Source organism: Vombatus ursinus, unplaced genomic scaffold, assembly GCF_900497805.2.
Source record: "Vombatus ursinus unplaced genomic scaffold, bare-nosed wombat genome assembly UNPS02014773.1, whole genome shotgun sequence".
NCBI classification, from domain to species: domain Eukaryota; kingdom Metazoa; phylum Chordata; class Mammalia; order Diprotodontia; family Vombatidae; genus Vombatus; species Vombatus ursinus.
In genome coordinates this window covers 12,185,552-12,203,877 of record NW_020954551.1, presented here as the reverse complement: position 1 = coordinate 12,203,877, position 18,326 = coordinate 12,185,552, and the positions used below count along the sequence as shown (strand labels likewise).

Here is an 18,326-nt window from a genome sequence, read left to right as displayed (position 1 = left end):
TACAGAGTCCTGGGACACTCATTAACAGCCAGGAAAACACTTTCTCTAGCGATTGAGTAACCCAGGGGTTCAAAGAGCAAAGCCTGGGTTACCCTGGACAGAGTGGTCACACAGAGACAATAGCAGAATTGCTACTGAACTGAAGGGTTTAAAAAGTCAAACTCCCCCTAAATGCATTTCTTTCTCAGTCTTCCCAAGTCTCGGTAGGATCTTAGATCCAAACCTGGAAGCGGCTTTAGAGATGATTTGGTCCAGCCCACTCATTTTACAAATGAAGGAATTTGAGGCCCAGATAGTTGAGTGGTTTGCCTAAGGTCACACAGTAAGATCACATAGCCACGTCAGAATTCGTACTCAGGTCTCCAGATTCTATGATGCAGGGCTTTCTCAACTGCTCTTGGAACTCTTTAAAAAGTAAGTCATTTACCAACGTGTGACACTCATATGAAGCCCAGATGGGTTCGCCGTTGGTTCCCAAGGAGAACCACACCCCCCGGGATGGAGAGAGGAGACCAGAGCCCAGCCACCCACCCCGGCCAGGGACCTAGGCCACCCGGGTCCGCCTGCCCCTAAGGACAGGAGATCAAGGCTGGGGTGCGCGAAGTGCGTCTGGTCCTCCGCTGGTGGGGCAGATCAGCTGGCTCAGTGCTCCCTAGGGCCAGCCCTGTGCAGTCAGTCCCCACGCCTCCCCAGCTGGCCTCGGGGAGTCAGAGTCCAAGCGGGAAAGGGAGGGGCGGGCTGGGCCGGCTCCCTGACTGGCAGCCGGGTTGGCCAGTGGCCAAGGGAGATTAATAGGCTCAGGGTCGGCGTGCCTGCGCGCTGGATCCTGGTCTGCCTGTCCAGCGGCGCTAGGGGACCCAAACCCCGGCCGCAGAGTCTGGCCCAGACTAAACCCCGTTCCAAATCCTGCAGGTACAAGAGAAAAAAAAAAAGTTGAAAACAGACACTGAGCTGGGAAGTGGAGTGACGGGGGAGGGGAAGGAAAACCACAAGCCTGTCTCGAAGTTGCTGGACCGAAGCATTGGGGGGTGGGGGGGGGGGCGTTTGCGCCTGAGAATTGAGCGGCGTTAGGACCCAGCGGGAAGAACTTTGGAATCTCCTCCGTAGGGGAGGGGGCAGGGAAGGAGTTAGCGGCTCCAGGGCGCAGGCGCGCGCGTTTACTATCGCCGGTCGTGGAGCTCGGTGGGACGGAATAGAATGAAATGTAACAAAACAAGCTGAGCCTTTGTAGCTGTTTAAAGGGGCCGCGGTCCCTTCCCTCCCGCCTCCCGCCTCCTTCCCCTCCGACGTGCCCTCCACCTAGAGCCGGGCTCTGGGCTCTGGGGAAACTGGTCCAGCAAGACTAGCCCTTTCTGAAACCCGCCTCCGGAGACAGCGCGACCGAGGAAAGCGTCCGTGAGGAAGACCACCGCACAGAGAGGCAAGAGAGGGAGAGGAGGAAGGTACCAGCCCGGAGTGGGCTGCGGTCCCTGGGCGCTCCGGGCCGGCTAGCGAAGCGTGGATCTCCCGGGACTGGAATGCAAACAAAGCTGGCCGCGGGCAGGGGCGGGAGCCCGGAGGCGCTGAGAAAGTTTGCCTGAGGATGGCTTGAGCTGGGGGAGGGTGAGCGGGCAAAGTTTCTTTCTTATGCTTCTGTCTTTGGGGGTGCCCTCTGGGGACATGCCCCTCCTGCGCCCCAGCTGATCTTCGGGGCCGGGGCTGCTGCTGCTGCTGCTGTCTGGGGCCACCTGTTTCGCATTCCTGTGTATCTTCGGGTCCGCTCGCGTGTGCGTGTGCACTCGAGTGTGGGGTCGGGGGTGAGGGGGGTAAGTGGACGCCACACGCGTGGCCAGCACCATGTCGAAAGTCATCCAGAAGAAGAATCACTGGACCACCAAGGTGCATCAGTGCACCCTGAGCCGGGGGCCCCAGGGCGAGCTGGGGCTGACCGTCCTGGGGGGAGCCGAGTACGGCGAGTTCCCCTACGTGGGCTCCGTGGAGCCGGACGCGGAGCTGGGGCTTGCCAGCGGCGGCGAGGGCAACAGTCTCAGCGAGGGCGAGTTGCTGCTAGAGGTGCACGGGGTCCGCGTGTCCGGCTTGCCCCGCTACGACGTGTTGGGAGTTATCCAAAGCTGCAAGGAGTCCGTCACCTTCAAGGCCGTCAGACCAGGTGAGAAGCTGGCGCCGCGGCTGTTGGTGGTGTTAAGGGCATCCCCCCCCCATCCCAGGTTTGCTTCCCCTGGGGCTTCGAGCCCCTCCCCCCCTCCCCTGGGGGTGCCTTACACCTCCGGCTGCTCTCTGTGCTCAGCGGGAAGAGAAGTGGAGCCTGACACCCTGTCTTGCATCGGAGAAATCCAAGTTTTCACTAAGGTTTTAGAGGGGCCTTACCCTGCCTGGAAGAACTTGGCGGGGCTTGGCTGGGCAAACCTGTTATCGTGCCCTAGGTCCAAGTTAGCAGCGAGGTGCTCCTTAACCTTAGCTGAGGGGAAGCTAGGTAGGGATGCTGAGACTAACGTACGTGATTCCCAGCAAAAAGTGGAATGGAGAGAAGGCGATCTTCCCCCCTCCCCCTACATGCGTGATCAGAACTGAAGGAGGGGGTACCATGTGTCCATCTTCACCTTCACTCCCCTTACCCTCCTTTCTATCTCTCTGTGCCTTGACTGCTCAACCTAGAATCCCGGTATCCGTGAGGGATAGTTTAACTTCTGTTTTTATCCAGCCTCCTCCCCACCGTCGCATCCGATCCCCTTATCAGCACAGGATTGTGCCCAATAGTCCTGTTAGACCTTCTCCCCCCTCTCCCCCCCCAAAGGTCTTTCCTTCACATTACAGATTTCTCCAATGTGGGAGGTGTTTCCAGGTGTTTCCCAATTCTATTTTCGATTATTTCTCTTTGGCACATTTAAAAGCATTGTAAGTCAGAGCCCAAGGACCTTGTCTCTTGGGGGAAGTGATGATTGAAAGGAGATCTGTGTGTGTTTGTGAGTAGGTCAGGTGGAGGTGGTTTGATGGAGAATGTCGGTGACCCTGTGAAAGGTTGAAAAAGGGGGTTTTAGTACCTGGTGAGGGAGAGGGCCGAATGCCCTCGGTCTGCCCCTCAAGTTAGCTTTTAAAGGAGCCCTGTTCTCAACTCGTTGAGGACTGACGTTAAATTGCTTTAAAAGGGGCCCAGCCTCAGGACTTGGTGTTCAGTTTTTGGAGTTGGGGAAAAGCCATGCTCTCCAGAAACTCTTAGTCTCGGAGGGGCATGACTGTGTAATTCTGAAAGGCAGCCAGCCACCAGACTCCCTTGGGATGAAACACTGGAGGAGGTCGGATTCTACCAACCTTGATGAAAACTTCCCCCATCTAGATGACAGCCTGCCTGGAAAGGGAAGGCAGGTTACTGAGCTGTCTGTGGAATGTATGCAAGGAAGGAAGAGCCTGGGCTGGGATGGGCAATTCCTCTTCTGTTTGAAAGAGGGTTTATCCAGATGAAGGGAGTGGCTGGGGAGGGATCTTTGCTGCCTATTTTCCTGAGATTTTTGAGAGAAAACCCTGCTATGTATAAAGACCACTCCCTTCTCTCCCCCCCCACCCCATCCATGCTTTAGTATATCCCCCTGGAGACATGGTTAAAACAGATTTTCCTACTTTCAGAGACGCAGAAGGCTTTGAGTGCCAGGAAAATGTTCCCTAGAGGAGTTATCCAGGTTATTAGGGTTAGAGAAAATTTTGAAGGAAGGGCTGGATCACTGCATTTAACTGACACCTGTAGGTCCAAATGAGGGGGTAGCAATTGCCTGGAGGTGATTGGGTTAAAGGGAAAGGTGAACTCTCTCTTTGACCTATCTGGCTTGGGAGCCCCAACTTGGGATCTCATCCTCACTTTGCAAGTTGCTGAGTCAGTCTTTGTGTGCATTCACAGATGCCCTGGGGGCAGAATCCTCCCGAGGGCCTTTCTCCCCATCCTGGAATGTTTCAGGTTGATGGCAACTGTCTGTCACTGGAGGTTGCCAAAGGAAAGAGGTATCCAGGACTATTTCTGAAGTTTGCCTAGGTCACTTCCTAGGGTGGTATTTTTTTAGTGGTGGTGGGGTGTGTGGGTGGGTGCTTTAGAATGAAGCTGTCTGCAGGGAAGCCTTGGAATTCAAGGCACTTGTGAAAGCTGGTGTTTGTGCCATTTTTATGCAGGCAACAGAGTTGGCATAGCTGCCTCATTAAGGCATAAAGATGATTCTGAGTCAGAGCAGCAGTAACCGTAGGAACAGCCCATCGTCCTTTGCTGGCACACAGCAAGGGAAAGCATGACAGCACTGTAGCTCTGTGCCCTGGCTGACTGGCGAATGTTGGGGGCTAGCAGTGGAATATCAGGGTCCCCTTGTGAAAAGGGGTGGGGGAAATCTGTTCTTGGGATATCATTATGGACGCTGGAAAGACTTGCGAAGTCGTCTGCAGTCTATTTGGTTTCTGAGTAGAAAATGTTTTATTTCCTTAGTAGTGAAGGGGAGATGCTTGATGGACCAAAGCCTGGACAAAGTTGAGAGTAACCTGGAGTGAAAAAAAGAATGCTAAAAGTGGACAATTGATAACGCTTAATTAATATCTAAGTAAGTAGGGCAAGAATAGAGAACTAGTGGGTTTGAAATTGGAGGGCCTGGGTGAGAATGCCCTATTTGCCACTTAGGACTATGTGACCTTGAGCAAGTTACTTAATCTCTGTGGGCTTCTGATGCCTCATCTGTAAAATGGGGAGATGACCCGGAGGGGCCTTTCTAGCTTTAAATCCTAAAAAACTAGGAGTAGGGGAGTTGAAGATCCTTATTCCTCCCTCTTCTAATAATCTATTAGTTGTAATCGAGAGGAGTAATCCTGGTGGAGACTTTGGGGGTTGGGGAGCTGCATAAGGAAAGAGGAAAACCCATTCAATCAGAGTAAGTCATATTTCAGGAACAAGGTAAAAGAGAGGTTTCTGAGTGCTGTAATAACCATAGGCCTAGAGATGGATCTTGGCCAGGTCCTGAGACAGAGAAGGAGTGAGATATAAATTTAGACTTATATGTACATGTCTCCCTCAATAGAATGTAAGCTTCTTTAGGGTAAAGACTGTTTTCTTTTTGTCTTTCTATCCCCAGTACCTGGCACATATAGGTGTTTAATAAATGCTTATTGATTGAATGTCATATGGTAGTGGGAGAAAGGAAGCTGATGGCCAAGGAAGAAGAGTAAAGGATTTGAAGGACGGCATCATTGACTTATGGAATGTTAGAGCTGAAAGGAACTGTAGAATTCATCCCGTTACAGCCTTCATTCTATAAGGGAGGAAGCCAAGGCCTACAGATGTGGCTGGAGTCCCAAATTCTCAGTTAGAAATGACCTCCCAGACCATATAGTCTAACCCACCTCTGACTGAGAACCCTCTCCACAGCATCAGCAACACGTGCCCATCCAGGATGTGTCAGATGTTAGCTGAGCATCCCTTTCCTTCTTGTTCAGTTGTTTTAGTGACGTCCACCTCTTTGTGACCCCATTTGGGATCTTCTTGACAAAGGTACCGGAGTGGTTTGTCATTTCCTTCTCCAGCTCATTTGACAAATGAGAAAAGTGAGGCAAATAGGGTGAAGTGACTTGCTCAGGGTCACATAGCTAGTTAGTGTCTGGGCGGGATTTGAAATCAGGTCTTCCCGACTCCAGGCCTGGTACTCTACCTCACCAGGGCTACACGTCAAGCTCACTGCCCTATATTTGTCGTCTTCCCTCCCCTTTTACGTAGGCTGGGGGTGGGGGTGACTTGGCTAAGGGTCTCTACAGTTCCAGGATTAGAGCCTATGTTGCTTAGTGTCAATAACCTAATCAAGGTCACCCAGCACTACCACTAGCACCCATGTTTCCTGACAGCCCCCTCACTCTTCCATGCAGTTGATTTGTAGATGACATCATCTTCATGTATGACGGTTGTCCACATTATTGGCAGGTACAATCCCAGATTTAGCTCATTATGTTGTAGGGGGTGGGGTAGGCTGGCTGGACCAGATTAACACTGCTAATTCTGCTCTGCTTAGCCTGACAGGCGATTAATTATTCCTCCTTGTGTATGCACTAGCCCTGGGATGGGAGTCCATTTAGATCCCCCCAGGGTGGCACGTGAAAGCTAGCCTGGGACTGAGCATTTTTTATGACTAATATCTAAGATGGGTAATTCAGATGTGCTCATTGAGAACTGCTGGTATGAGAGAAGATGAGCTGGATTCTTGACTTAGAGATCTGCATAGTAGACAGTCTAGAAAGCTCTTGAGGCTGGTCTGGCTGCATGATGCCATGGAGAAAATGTGCTAGACTGGCAAGAGACCTGGGTTTGAGTTCTGCCACTTAGGTTGTAGGATCATAAGTTATGTATCCAACTAAACTGAAGCCATGTAGTGCCACTCCCTCATTTTATGGATCAGGAAATAGGCCCACAGAGGAGAATGGATTTGTCCAACATGATACAGGTAGTGAGCATCAGAGGTAAGATTTGAATCCAGGTCCTTTGCTTCTAGGATTTGTGGTCTTTCCTTGATACCATGCTCCCTTTTTTTTTTTTAGCATGGATTGTAGGTGAAGGGCTGAAAGGGACCGTACAGACCAAATCCAACCTTCTCATTTTATAGCTGGAAATTGAGGTGAACTGATTTGGCCAATGTCATAGAGATGGTAAGTGGCAAAGCTGATGTTCAGATCCATATCATCAAACTTTCTGCCCATTGGACTGCACTGCCTTTGTTGGCTTAAAGAGAGTTGCTTCACCTCCATGAGTCTATTTGCTCATCTTCCAAAGGATGAAGCTTGGATGATCAGGAAGGTTCTTTCTAGCTTACGTTCTAGAATTTGTGTAATTGCCAAGAAAAATCCCCAAGCCCACAAATCTATAAACTAATCCTAGACTTTTGTTTTAAATACTTAGAGAGCTGCATGATAGGAGATTCCTGAAATGGTATTGTGTGGTTACCTATTTTCCCAGGTGACTTTGTGGTTTTGCAAAGTATACAGGAACTGAAACTACCCTCCTGGATGAAGTTCAGAATGAGCATATTCAACAAACAGAAGAAAACTCTTCTTTTGCCTTGTATCTCAATTCAGACAGTTTGACACACAAGGTTTTTTTGTCCCGATGTTTTTATGTGGATTAAAAGAAAACACAAGACATCGAAAAATATGACAATATCTCCATAGGAAATCAGTTGTGTGTCTCATTTTAAATACCATGTCTCCCCCTCCCCCCACTTTTTATGATCACAGAAAACTTATTTCAATGCTTATCCTTTTATTCCCCTGTTGTTTTTTCTAATTGGTTCTCAAGTGCATATTTCAGAAGCAAAACTAGCCCATTGACTTTCTTTCTTGTATCAATGGCTGCCCACTATTGGAGATGTTTCTTCACAGAATCATGGATTTAGAGCTGGAAGCGACCTTGGAGGCCAGCTAGTCCAACCACCTCATTTTGTAGAGGAGGAAAATGAGGTACAAATGACTTACCTAGGATCATACAAACTACTTCTGTATATGTCTGAGTTGATATTCAAACTCGGGTCTTCCAGACTCCAACCAAATTCAGCACTCATTCCACTGAGCCATCCAGCTGCCTACTTCTCTTTCTGTCATTTCCCTAAGCTCTCCTTTGGGTGTTCAGTGTCCTGGTGATTTCTTCTTGTCCTTCATCAAAACTTCTTCTCAGGAAAGGAAAAGCAGGATAATATAATAATAATAGCTGAATTTCTCTAACCCTCGAAGGTTTGGAAGGTGCTTTATATATGTTAACTTTTGATTTTCACACCTTCCTTGTGAGGCAGCTGTCATTGTTATTTTGCCATTTTATATGTGAACCTACTAAAGCCTCATGACATTCATTGACTTGTCCAAGGTTACTTGGCTAATAAATGTCTTAGGGGAGATTTGAATCCAGCACTCTATCCACTATGCCACAAGGCACCTGGATTCAAATTTTGGTCTGATGGAAGCCTCAGTTTCCTTTAGAAAATGTGGCTCATAATACCTGTTATGTGGCTCTAATGAAGTAATGTTGCTAAAGAGCTTTGCCCACTTTAAATAGCGGTGGCATTTGGTTTTTTAATTTATTTATCTGTATAACTATGTATGTATGTATGTATGCCTGTATGTATGTATGTATGTACATACCCCTGATTTCAATGATATGGGGAATTCCCAGTGATCATACTCACTTTACCCTCTACCAAAGTGGATCAGCACTTTCTCTGGTGTCAGGAAAGATTGAAGGCAAAAGGAAAATGGGACTGCAGAGGATGACATGGGTAGATAGTGTCATGGAAACAATGAACATGAACTTGGACAGTCTTTGGGAGATAGTGGAGGATAGAAAAGCCTGGTGTGCTGGGGTCACAAAGTATTGGACATGACGGAACCACAACAAAAAGTCTTAGAGGGTTGTCTGGGATGCAGAGGGGGTATGACTTATCCAGGGTCACCCAGCCATGATGTGTCAGAACCTTGGTCTTCCCAGCATTAAGGCCAGCTCTCTATCCAATGAGCCATACTGCCTCTTTTTGTCTTTGTATCCCTAGAGGGTCAATCATGGTAGAGTGGATAGAGAGCTGGCCTGAGAGCCAGGAAGACCTGGGTTCCAGTCCTGCTCCTGATATCTAACTGGCTGTGTGACCTTGGGCAATTAATTCTCTTAATCCCTCAATGCCCTAAGAACCTTCATAACTTGCAGAACTGGTGCCAGCCTGAAAAAGCCTGAAACCTTAGGTCCTTATTGTTAGGCATGGAGAAGCAGGGAGGTATTCTCAGGGCTTGGGGCACTTTCCTCCTTAAACAGACTCTTGTCTATGACATTGGTGTGAATTTCTAACTAGTGTAATTCACATGCCATTGGATTCTCTGTACTCTTCTTTTCTCTCTTATGCCCCCCCCCATTTCTGAACAGATTTTCCCCCCTGAGCTAAATTTTCTCAGATCAATCTGTTTGTAGTTATTTGTGATGCCAAAAGATCAGTTTCTCCTGAGCACTATTTTTGATCTCTCTTAAGGCAACTACAACTTTAAAAAAAATACTAGGTACCAGGGCAGGCAACCTGGCTTTCACTGTAGTTTGTAATGTACTATTTACCATGGGCTGTGATTTTTTTTTTCCCTGAAAAAATGTTAACTTGACCTCATGGTGAAACTGTGATATTGTTGGCTATGGTATCTTCTGGCATCCATTACACAGCCAGTTGCAAATGCCAGAATTGATTATGTGCGCCAATGAGAGCGTAAACCACTGTTCACAGGGCTGTATGTGAAATTGTTCTGACATCTCTACAACAGGCAGGATGCTGCCTTCTCAACTAGCTTTATCTAATGGAAAACTTCACCCTTTAAAAAGTTGGTGTGTCCGGTTGAGAGAGAGAGACAGAGAGAGAGAGAGAGAGAGAGAGAGAGAGAGAGAGAGAGAGAGATAGAGTGTGTGTGTGTGTGTGTGTGTGTGTGTGTAATCTATATACCAATTTTACATATGTTAAGATGACAAATTATAGAATCATAGATTTATTGCTGGAAGGGACCTCAGAGACCAGCTGGTCTAACCCACCCATTTTACAGATGAGAAAACTTAACACTAAGGAGGCTAAGATGGTCAACTTTTCTGAGGGCTGATGTTAATGTCTTGATTTGTTGGACATTGCATCAACTGCTGGTTTATTTATTATTATTATTTTTTTTTAATTGTGAATCCTAAAGCCTTACTGAAATGTTGTTTTCAATTTCTGTGTCATGGGCCTACTTTAAGTGTAGAAATTGCCTTGAAATGAGGTTCTTTTTCTACTCCATTAATCCTAAGGCTAAGGCATACCTGCTTATCCTGCAGGTAGCTAATGTAATAGAACTCACATTGTCCTAGAGGCTTTGCCTCTGGGCACAGATTTAGAGGGTGCTGCCACCACTTAAAGTCCTTTAGCTGCATAAAAACATGAGTTAGTTGCTAGTTAACAGATTCCTGTTAACTAAAATGGGAAGAAGCTGCCACTTGAAAGTCAGGATGAGTCACCACTCAACTACCTCCCTGGCTAATGTCCTGCCTTAACTGAAGGCAACTGCCTGCTGTCTGTCCCAGGCAAAGTTTGTGGGACCAGCCTTAGGTACAATTCTTTATTATGACTTCAGTCAAGGGACCATCATTCTCATCCCAGTTATATCACTAACTTTGAGCTTCTGCCTTCTTTATCTCATTCATTCTCCTTGATTCTAAAGAGAGTAGGTTGTACTTGATAACCCAGAATGTCCCAATCAACTTGGAAATTCTATGAAAATGGAAAATCACTGAATTCTGGGTAGTGAGCAATGTTTATATGGATTTTTAAAAGTCCTTCTCTCTCCGTATTTTGTTCCTCAACTTTTAAATTCTTACAGAAAATTAAGGAAATTAAATTGAAGTATACACCCATTTCCAAATAACTTCTTCTTCTTCTTATTTTTTTAGATTCTAGTAAAGGTAAAAATGGGCAGCTAGGTAGATAGGGTGCCTGGCCTGGAGTCAGGAAGATTCATCTTCTTGAGTTCAAATCAAGCTTCAGACAATTAACTAGCTGGGTGACCCTGGGCAAGTCGTTTCATTTTGCCTCAGTTTCCTCATCTGTCAAATGAGTTGGAGAAGGAAATGATAAATCACTCCGGTATCTTTGTCAAGAAAATCCCAAATGGGGTCATGAAGAGTTGGATATGACTGAAACAAGTGAACAACAATAAAATATAAAAATGTTGGCATTGTATTGATGAAAGGGGAACCCAAGTTGGTGGATCCATTGAATCACATTAATACTGAATTAATTAATACTCTGATAAGCTTGATGCATTTGGAGTCAGTGGACCTGGGTTCAAACTAACTTCTGCTACTTATTGTCTAAGTGACCTTGGGCGGTTCACTGAAAGTATCAAGGACTCCCGTTTTCTCATCCACAAAATGGAGGATTAGACTCAGTGGCGTCTAAGGTCCCTTTCATCTCTAAATCATGATCCATACCGCATAATGGGAAAGTTAGAAGTATGCCCTTGTTCTGAGTCTTTGTGTTTATGAAGTAGCTACCAGGTAACCTCGAAGGGAAGGCACTAGCAGCTGGGGGTCCTGGGAAGGCTTTCTGTAGAAGGTACCACTTCACTAAGACTTGAAGGAAGCCAAGGATGCCAGCCATCAGAGGTGAGGAGGGCCAGTCAGCATTTTAATTTAGAATTCTCACCAAGACTCTCTTGACTTGGAGATCCAACTCTCTTCTTCCTCTGATGCTGCTGCCTCTCTCTATTCAAGGGCTCAGACTGGAACCCCGGTCTGGCACTCAGTCCAGCACCCTTTCTCCTAACCATGCTGACGAGTCTAATCAATCCAGACTGATGTGTGAAAGTCTGGGAGTTTGATGATCTGGGCCCATGGGGGATGAAGCAGCTCAGCTGATCATGCCAGTAATGCGTGTGGTATGCCAGCAATGTAGTTTGTTCTGAAGGCTTACCAGTGATAACAGTTCTGTGGAGTGTGCCTGTGGAATCTGTAGGGAGCCCCTTTCAAGTTCTAGAGTGTGGCTGTTGGAGAAGTCTTTTGGGCACGCCTTCAGCTGAGAGCCCAGACCTTTCTGTTTCTATCTCCAGGAAGATTAGAATGAGTTACCTAAGACCATTGCATTGTCTGGGTGAGCATTACCACCTGATGTTATTGTAATGGGAAGCATATCTTATCTTCTTACAATGAGGGGAACCTTTCAGTCTGTCATGAGACAAGAGCTAAGCTGTTTCTCCCTATGTGGACAGCAGGACCATGGGGCAATAGAGGACAGTTACCATGTAATTAGAAGCAATGTTTCAAAATTATTGCTACTCAAGATGTCAGCAGTCTTAATGTTCTGTATTTTTCTAAAAAAAAAAAAAGGCTCATGATTTCAGCTTCAGAGGCAATGTAATACAGGGGAAAAGGTCCTTGAGTTTGGAGTTAGAGAGCTTGGGGTGTGCTCTAAATCTATGAGGCAACAAGGTAGATATAGTGCTGTGCCTGGAGTCAGGAAGATCTGAGTTCAAATCCAGCCTTATATATCTACTTGCTTTGTGATCCTGTGTAAGTCACTTAGCTGTTATTTACCTCGGTTTCTTCATCTGTAAAATGAAGTTAATAATAATAGCACCTACCTCCCAGGGTCATTGTGAGGATCAAATGAGATATTTGTCAAATCTTTGCAAACCTTGAAGTGTTATTTAGACCTATATATCTTCCTACTAACATATTGACAGAATCTTTAGATGGTAGATTTTTGATGTGCTCAATGTGAAAGCATGTGACCCTACATGGATCCAAGCCCAATCTCTGCCCCTTCCTGTCTATGTAACCATGAGTAAGGCCCTTTACATCTCTGAAACTCAGTTTCCTCATCTATAAAATGGGGCTATAATACCTCCAGTACTTATTTCATAGTCAGTACATGTGGTACATAGTACTTCACTTTTTTAATGCTCAACTGAGAAAATTTATCTAAAGTACTTTTATAAACCTTAATGCAGCACTTAAAATATCACTTGGCAGCATTACTTATTTTGTTCCCATCTTTTATTATTTATGATTATTTCATTCCTTTTATTGTATAGTCTATGGAATTTAGATAGAAATGATCCTGGGGTGAGTTGTTTCTTCCAGTTTTTAAAAAGAAATTGTTTGGCAAATTGTTGTATCATGTGGCTACAAGATTACCCTTCACAGTTAGATAAAACTGTGGGGATTCCAGGAGCAGAGAGGATGCCAAGGATAATATGGACACCTCATCCTCTTCCCACTATATATATGTACACACACACACACACACACACACACACACACACACACACACAGAGATATATAAAATGTGCAATAATTATATATATTTAAGGTATTTATATTAAGGTATACATTAAGGTATTTATATATTTAAGGTATTTTTTTATCAGTTTAATTACAGTCATAGACTAGATTTTAAAAAAATATTTTCTCAACAGTTTCTTCCTTAAAATTTTCCTTTCCCTTTTCAACTTATGATTATGATTTTGTCGCTGACTGTGAAGGAGGTGTGTGTGTGTGTGTGTGTGTGTGTGTGTGTGAGAGAGAGAGAGAGAGAGAAAGAGAGAGAGAGGGAGAGAGAGCTGCTTAAACAGGTTACTAGGGAGGTTGTGAAATTTCCTTACCCAGACAGATTTTAATTCATCTGCATGATGCTAATGCTCTTCCAGGAGGCAGGGATTAGGTTTGTTTCTCCCCAGTGATGTGTTTGCAGAGCTCTCCCAGCTCCTATGTAGGTGCCTTGCATGTCTGTAGGAACTGCAGTCTTCTGATTAGATCAAAAGGGTCAAATTCTCTAAAGAGGCTGGGCTGGCTGCCTGACTGTTCAGCAGTCTGAACCATCTAGTGAGCCAGAGGTTCTGGCCCCAATCCTTGAGTCCGCAGGGGCATGGCCTGTGGGGCCAAGGGGTGTCCAGAGCATCAGGGAGGTCAGTAAGGAATGTCTTGGCTGGGGCCCCAGACTTTGCTGACGTGCTGGTGTCCTGTTTCCCATTCCTTAGCAAAAGCTGTCAAGTCATTGAGAAACCATCAGAATTAGAGGTAGCTAGGTGGCACAGAGGATAGAATGTTGGACCTGGAGTTAGGAAGGCTCTCGTTCATATTTGGCCTCAGAAGCCAACTAGCTGTGTGACCCTGGGCAAGTCATTTAACCTCTGCTTGCCTCAGTTTCCTTGACTGTAGATAGAGGATAATAACAGCACCTCGTTCCTAGGGGTGTTGTAAGATTCAAGTGAGATAATATTTCTAAAGTGTTTAGCGCAGTGTCAGGACATGTTTGAATCCTGTCTCAGATGCTTACAAGCCATGTTATCCTGAACAGATTACTCAACTTCTCTCACACTAAGTCTACTCATATGTAAAATTAAAGCATCTTGTCTTACTGGGTTGTTTTCAGGATCAAATTTGATATATGTGTATGTATAGAAATGCAGTAGTTAGGTGGCACAGTGGATAGAGCACAGGGCTTGGAATCAAGAAGACTCATCTTCCTGAGTTCAAATGTGACCTAGTTGTGTGACCCTGAACAAGTCACTTAACCCTGTTTGCCTCAGTTTCCTCATCTGTAAAATGAGCTGGAGAAGGAAAGGGCAAACCACTCCAGTATCTTTGCCAAGAAAACCCTTAATGGGGTCACCAAGAATTGGACATGACTAAAAAAATGACTGAACAACAAAAATGTGTAGAGCTATATATAGACACACAAATATACTGTATATGTAAATATGTATATGTACACATATGTATGCATATTTATATATGCAGAGTACTTTGAGAAACTTCCAATGTTATATAAATGTGGGCAATTACGATGACTACTCAGAACCCAGAGGTAATACACAAGCTACCCTGCCCTGGTTATGCCCCTTAGCCATGATATGACAACAATACTCCTATATTATAGTGATAATAGTTCTCATTTATGTAGTTCTTTGAAGTTTGTAAAGTGTTTTACATATTTATCTTATTTGAAATTCTCAACCACCCTGTTAGGTAGGTGCTATTATCATCCTTATTTTACAGAAATGACTTTCCCAAGGTCAAACAGCTAAAAAGGGGGCAGAATCAGGATTTGACCTCAGCTCTTCTTGAGTCCAAGTACTGCATCCTAACCATGCCACCATGACATTTCTCATTGCTATTGGCTAAGCAATGTAGCCCTCCAGAAATACCGAGCAACATCACCTTTTGAAGTACTTTCAGGCTTCCTGTGTCTATTCAGTTTTCACATGGGAGTTTTCTTGAGACTGCATTCTTTTTAACTTGAAAACTTGTTGGCTGAAATATCCATAACTTATTTTTAAGGCACATTAAATATACACAGCCATATGTCTGACTTTTGTATAATGATTTAAGATGGGTGTCAGCCAGTGAATGTAACGTTTTGAATTGTAAAGAAAAATCCTGCATTAATTGGGCTGAGAACCTTCTAGGGCCTTATTTTGGCCAGATGAGTGCTCTCCCTAAGGTCGGTGCTTATATAACATAGATAAGAAGGCCTAGGAATGTGTCTTCTCAGCCTGATTTCAATATGATCAGCATTTTACTACCTGGATTTCTGGCCAAGCTTCAGAAGGCACATCTGATAGGGAGAGCTTACTGACTTCCTCCTCCAGCTATCTATCAGCCTGTTTACATTTCTGTGACTTGGTTAGGAATTCAAGACTTGAAACCAACTTGTTAAAAAGAACTCTCTGTTGCCACTAGAAAATGTACATCTTGGGTGTAGTTGTTACCATTTTTTTTTTTTAAGTAGGAACATCTGAATCGAAGGTGTTAATGTTCTTTCCTTGCTGTCAGATAGTATCCATCATGTATCTTAGAGATGGCCCTTCAGAGTTACTCAGAAGGCAGGGTTCTCAGGACTCAAGATTCTGGAAAGAAAGTACAGCACATGGTTAGAAAGCAGCACTCCAGTCCTAACTGGAACTGGGGCACATGTCGTTCACCCTAGGTGACACTGGAGAGCTGAAGGCAGCTCCGTTTTATTTGCATTAATATGTGTTTAGAAAAGCTCCTGGGCTTGTGACTTCTAGTTCAGACCTGGACTAACATTGAGTTCCAGCTGTGTTATTTCCAAGCTGTTTGACCTTGTATAAAGCCCCAGGCTCCTCTGTAAAATGGGATAATAATACTGGTGCCACTCGTGTCAGAGTTATCATGGGGATCAAATGAGGTAACGTGCAAATAATGTGCTTGGGCGTACCCCAAAGTGCTACATAAATGGAAGTTGTTATAGTTTAGCAGAGCAACCAAGTATTTATTAAGCACCTGCTAAATGCCAGGCACCGTGCTAGGTACTGGGGAAACAAAAAAGAAATGCCGTTTTATTTTATTTCTTGGTTTTTAGTTTTCAACATTCACTTCTATAAGATTTTGAATTCTGAACTTCCCCCCCAAAAGGGCATGCGATCTGATATAGGCTGTACATGCACAATCATATGAAACATAGTTCCGTATTAGTCATGTTGTGGAGAAGAATTAGAACCAAAGAAAGGGGAAAAAACCTAAAACATGAGAAAGAAGAAACAAAAAAAAAAAGAGAGAAAGTAGTAATGCTTCATCTGCATTCAGACTCTGTAGTTCTTTCTCTGGATGGGGAGAGCATCTTCCACCATAAGTACTGTGGAATTGCCCTAGATCCTTAGTATTGCTGAGAAGAGTCAACTCCATAAAAAAAAAAAAAGTCTTCTCCTAGCCTCAGTTTCCTCATGCCTAAAATGAAAGGGTTGAACTCTCTGGCCTTCGAGGTCCCGTCTAACCCTACATCTATGATCCGTTCCGTATTCTAGAGGACTTTGTATATCTCAGGAGGAGGTAATGTGGTACTCAGGCCTTCCATCGGTTTCTCAGTCATTCTCCTTATTTGGACTGACTCCACTGCTGTCCTCACTGACATATATACTTAATGTTGCCTTTTATGGCTTGAAGGAAGGTTTATTGTGAGCACGGTCCTTTGCACACCTCAGCATATGACATGAATGAGAGGAGGAGGAGGAGGAGAAGGAGGAGGAGTGGTTTTTCATAACTATTCCGTGTTCTTGTTCCACATCCTTATTGGTCATAGGCTATCGTCAATGTCCATCCAGTGTGCATCCTTCTAGTCTTTTGGTTCTTTGTGTCAAGATGAATTTTGAGCTTTCCAAGATCATAATATTTCATTCGTCCCACCCCTTGAGCATAACCAGGAAAAATGGCAGCAACTTGGGGGGGGGGTCACTGAAAGCACCATATAATTGCCCAAGTAAGATGGAGCCCTCTCTTCTCTTCCTTCTCATCTTAACTTATGGACCCAGCTCTTTAGCTGAAATTAACATCTGCCCAAGCAGGCCTGAATGATAGACAAACGCATTGGATGCATCATATAGCTGGATGTCAAGGTAATGAGTATTCTCCACTTTGTTTTTCTAATCCAGCTGATTGCTCTTATGTCTTTTCCTTTGGTATAGATTTCTTTTCTTTTTCTTTTTCTTGAAGCAATCAAGATTAAGTGACTTTTCCAGGGTCATACTCCAGGGCTAGTGCTGTATCCACTGTGCCACCTAGATGCCCCTTGGCATAGATTTCACTGGCAAGCCTTTCAAAGAACCTGTGAGGTCATCTAGTCTAACTTGTACCTCTCCAGGAATCCCCTCGACAACATTGCTGAGAATTTACCTTTCTATTTTTGGCAACGGTGGTGTGGTGGCGGGAGTGGGAGGGCCCACTGCCTCCTGAGGCAGGCTGTTCTGCTCTTGGATAGTCCCAGAGCATCATGCAGGCAACAAGCCACAACGAACATTTATTAAGCCCTTACTGTATGCTAGATACTGTGCTAAGTACTGGGAGTACAAATATGAATAAAAATGCCTGCCCTCAGGAAGCTTACGTTCTAATGGGGGAAATCAATACATAAAAGGGAGTTGAAAAGCATGGGAGAGAGGATTTGGAAAGGTATCACTATGGAGATAGGGGAGTGAAGAAGTCTGGAGAATCAGAAACACAGCTAGGAAGGGAATGAACTGTGCAATTAGTCCACTGTTGTTTGCAAATAAAAGCATTTGAAGGTACTTCCCTTATATAGCATGGCTCATCCGTGGAATCTATTTGTGCCGGTGGCAAACAAACACTCAGAGGAGACATCCATATCCCTTTTTAGTCCCTCGATTTTTGCCCTCACTCTGTAATCCTATAGTTTTATTTTAAAATATATATTTATTGATGTCCTTTGACTTTCTATCAAAGCCATTTTTTTCCAACCCTGCCCTCTAGGTTGAACCTTCCCTTGTGACAAAGAAAAATACACAAACCCATCTGAGCTAGAAACCTTGACTCACAATGTATGCACCACTGTGTTCTGGTAGCGTCCCACCTGTCGGTCTGAGGGAGGAGCCGTGTTTCCTCATGTCTTCCTCGGAAGTTTTCTAGTTTTAATGGATGCATGGGAGACTCCTTACTCGAGGAGAGGATTGGAGGTTCCATTTTTTTTGTCAAGTGCTCTTTAAAAGGGAGACAAAACGCCCGTAGACAATAAGTAAGGTGGGATCTTCTGTTCTCTACACCTTTAGCCATGTGCTGCAGGGAAAGAGCATCTGTAAGAACATGTGTAATGCATATATAAGGCATTGTCATAAGGCTTTTATTGAGACAGAAATCGTCCATATGACTGGGGAGTTTAGTTTTTTTCTTTGTGTAGAAGCATTGTCATTATCTTTTCCATCTTCCTGGTGATTTCATCCTCTTGGACACATCCTTGGGTTCCTTTTAAAATGGCATCCTTTCTTTGTGTATTGGTAAGCTCAGCCATCCTTTCTGGCTTCTCCCA

At 44.9% G+C, this 18,326-nt stretch overlaps 1 protein-coding gene across 11 annotated transcripts in view; it reads left to right on the top strand.

Moving 5' to 3' along the window:
- Window positions 1-1,179: 1,179 nt before the first annotated feature.
- Window positions 1,180-18,326, top strand: part of MAGI1 (membrane associated guanylate kinase, WW and PDZ domain containing 1) — a 673,862-nt gene continuing 656,715 nt past the window's right edge. For all 11 annotated transcript variants that reach the window (XM_027863725.1, XM_027863727.1, XM_027863720.1 and 8 more), the window contains exon 1: window positions 1,180-2,149. In XM_027863725.1, coding sequence (XP_027719526.1) covers window positions 1,837-2,149 — 313 coding nt within the window. In that variant the 5' untranslated portion in view covers window positions 1,180-1,836. The remainder of the gene's footprint in view (window positions 2,150-18,326) is intronic.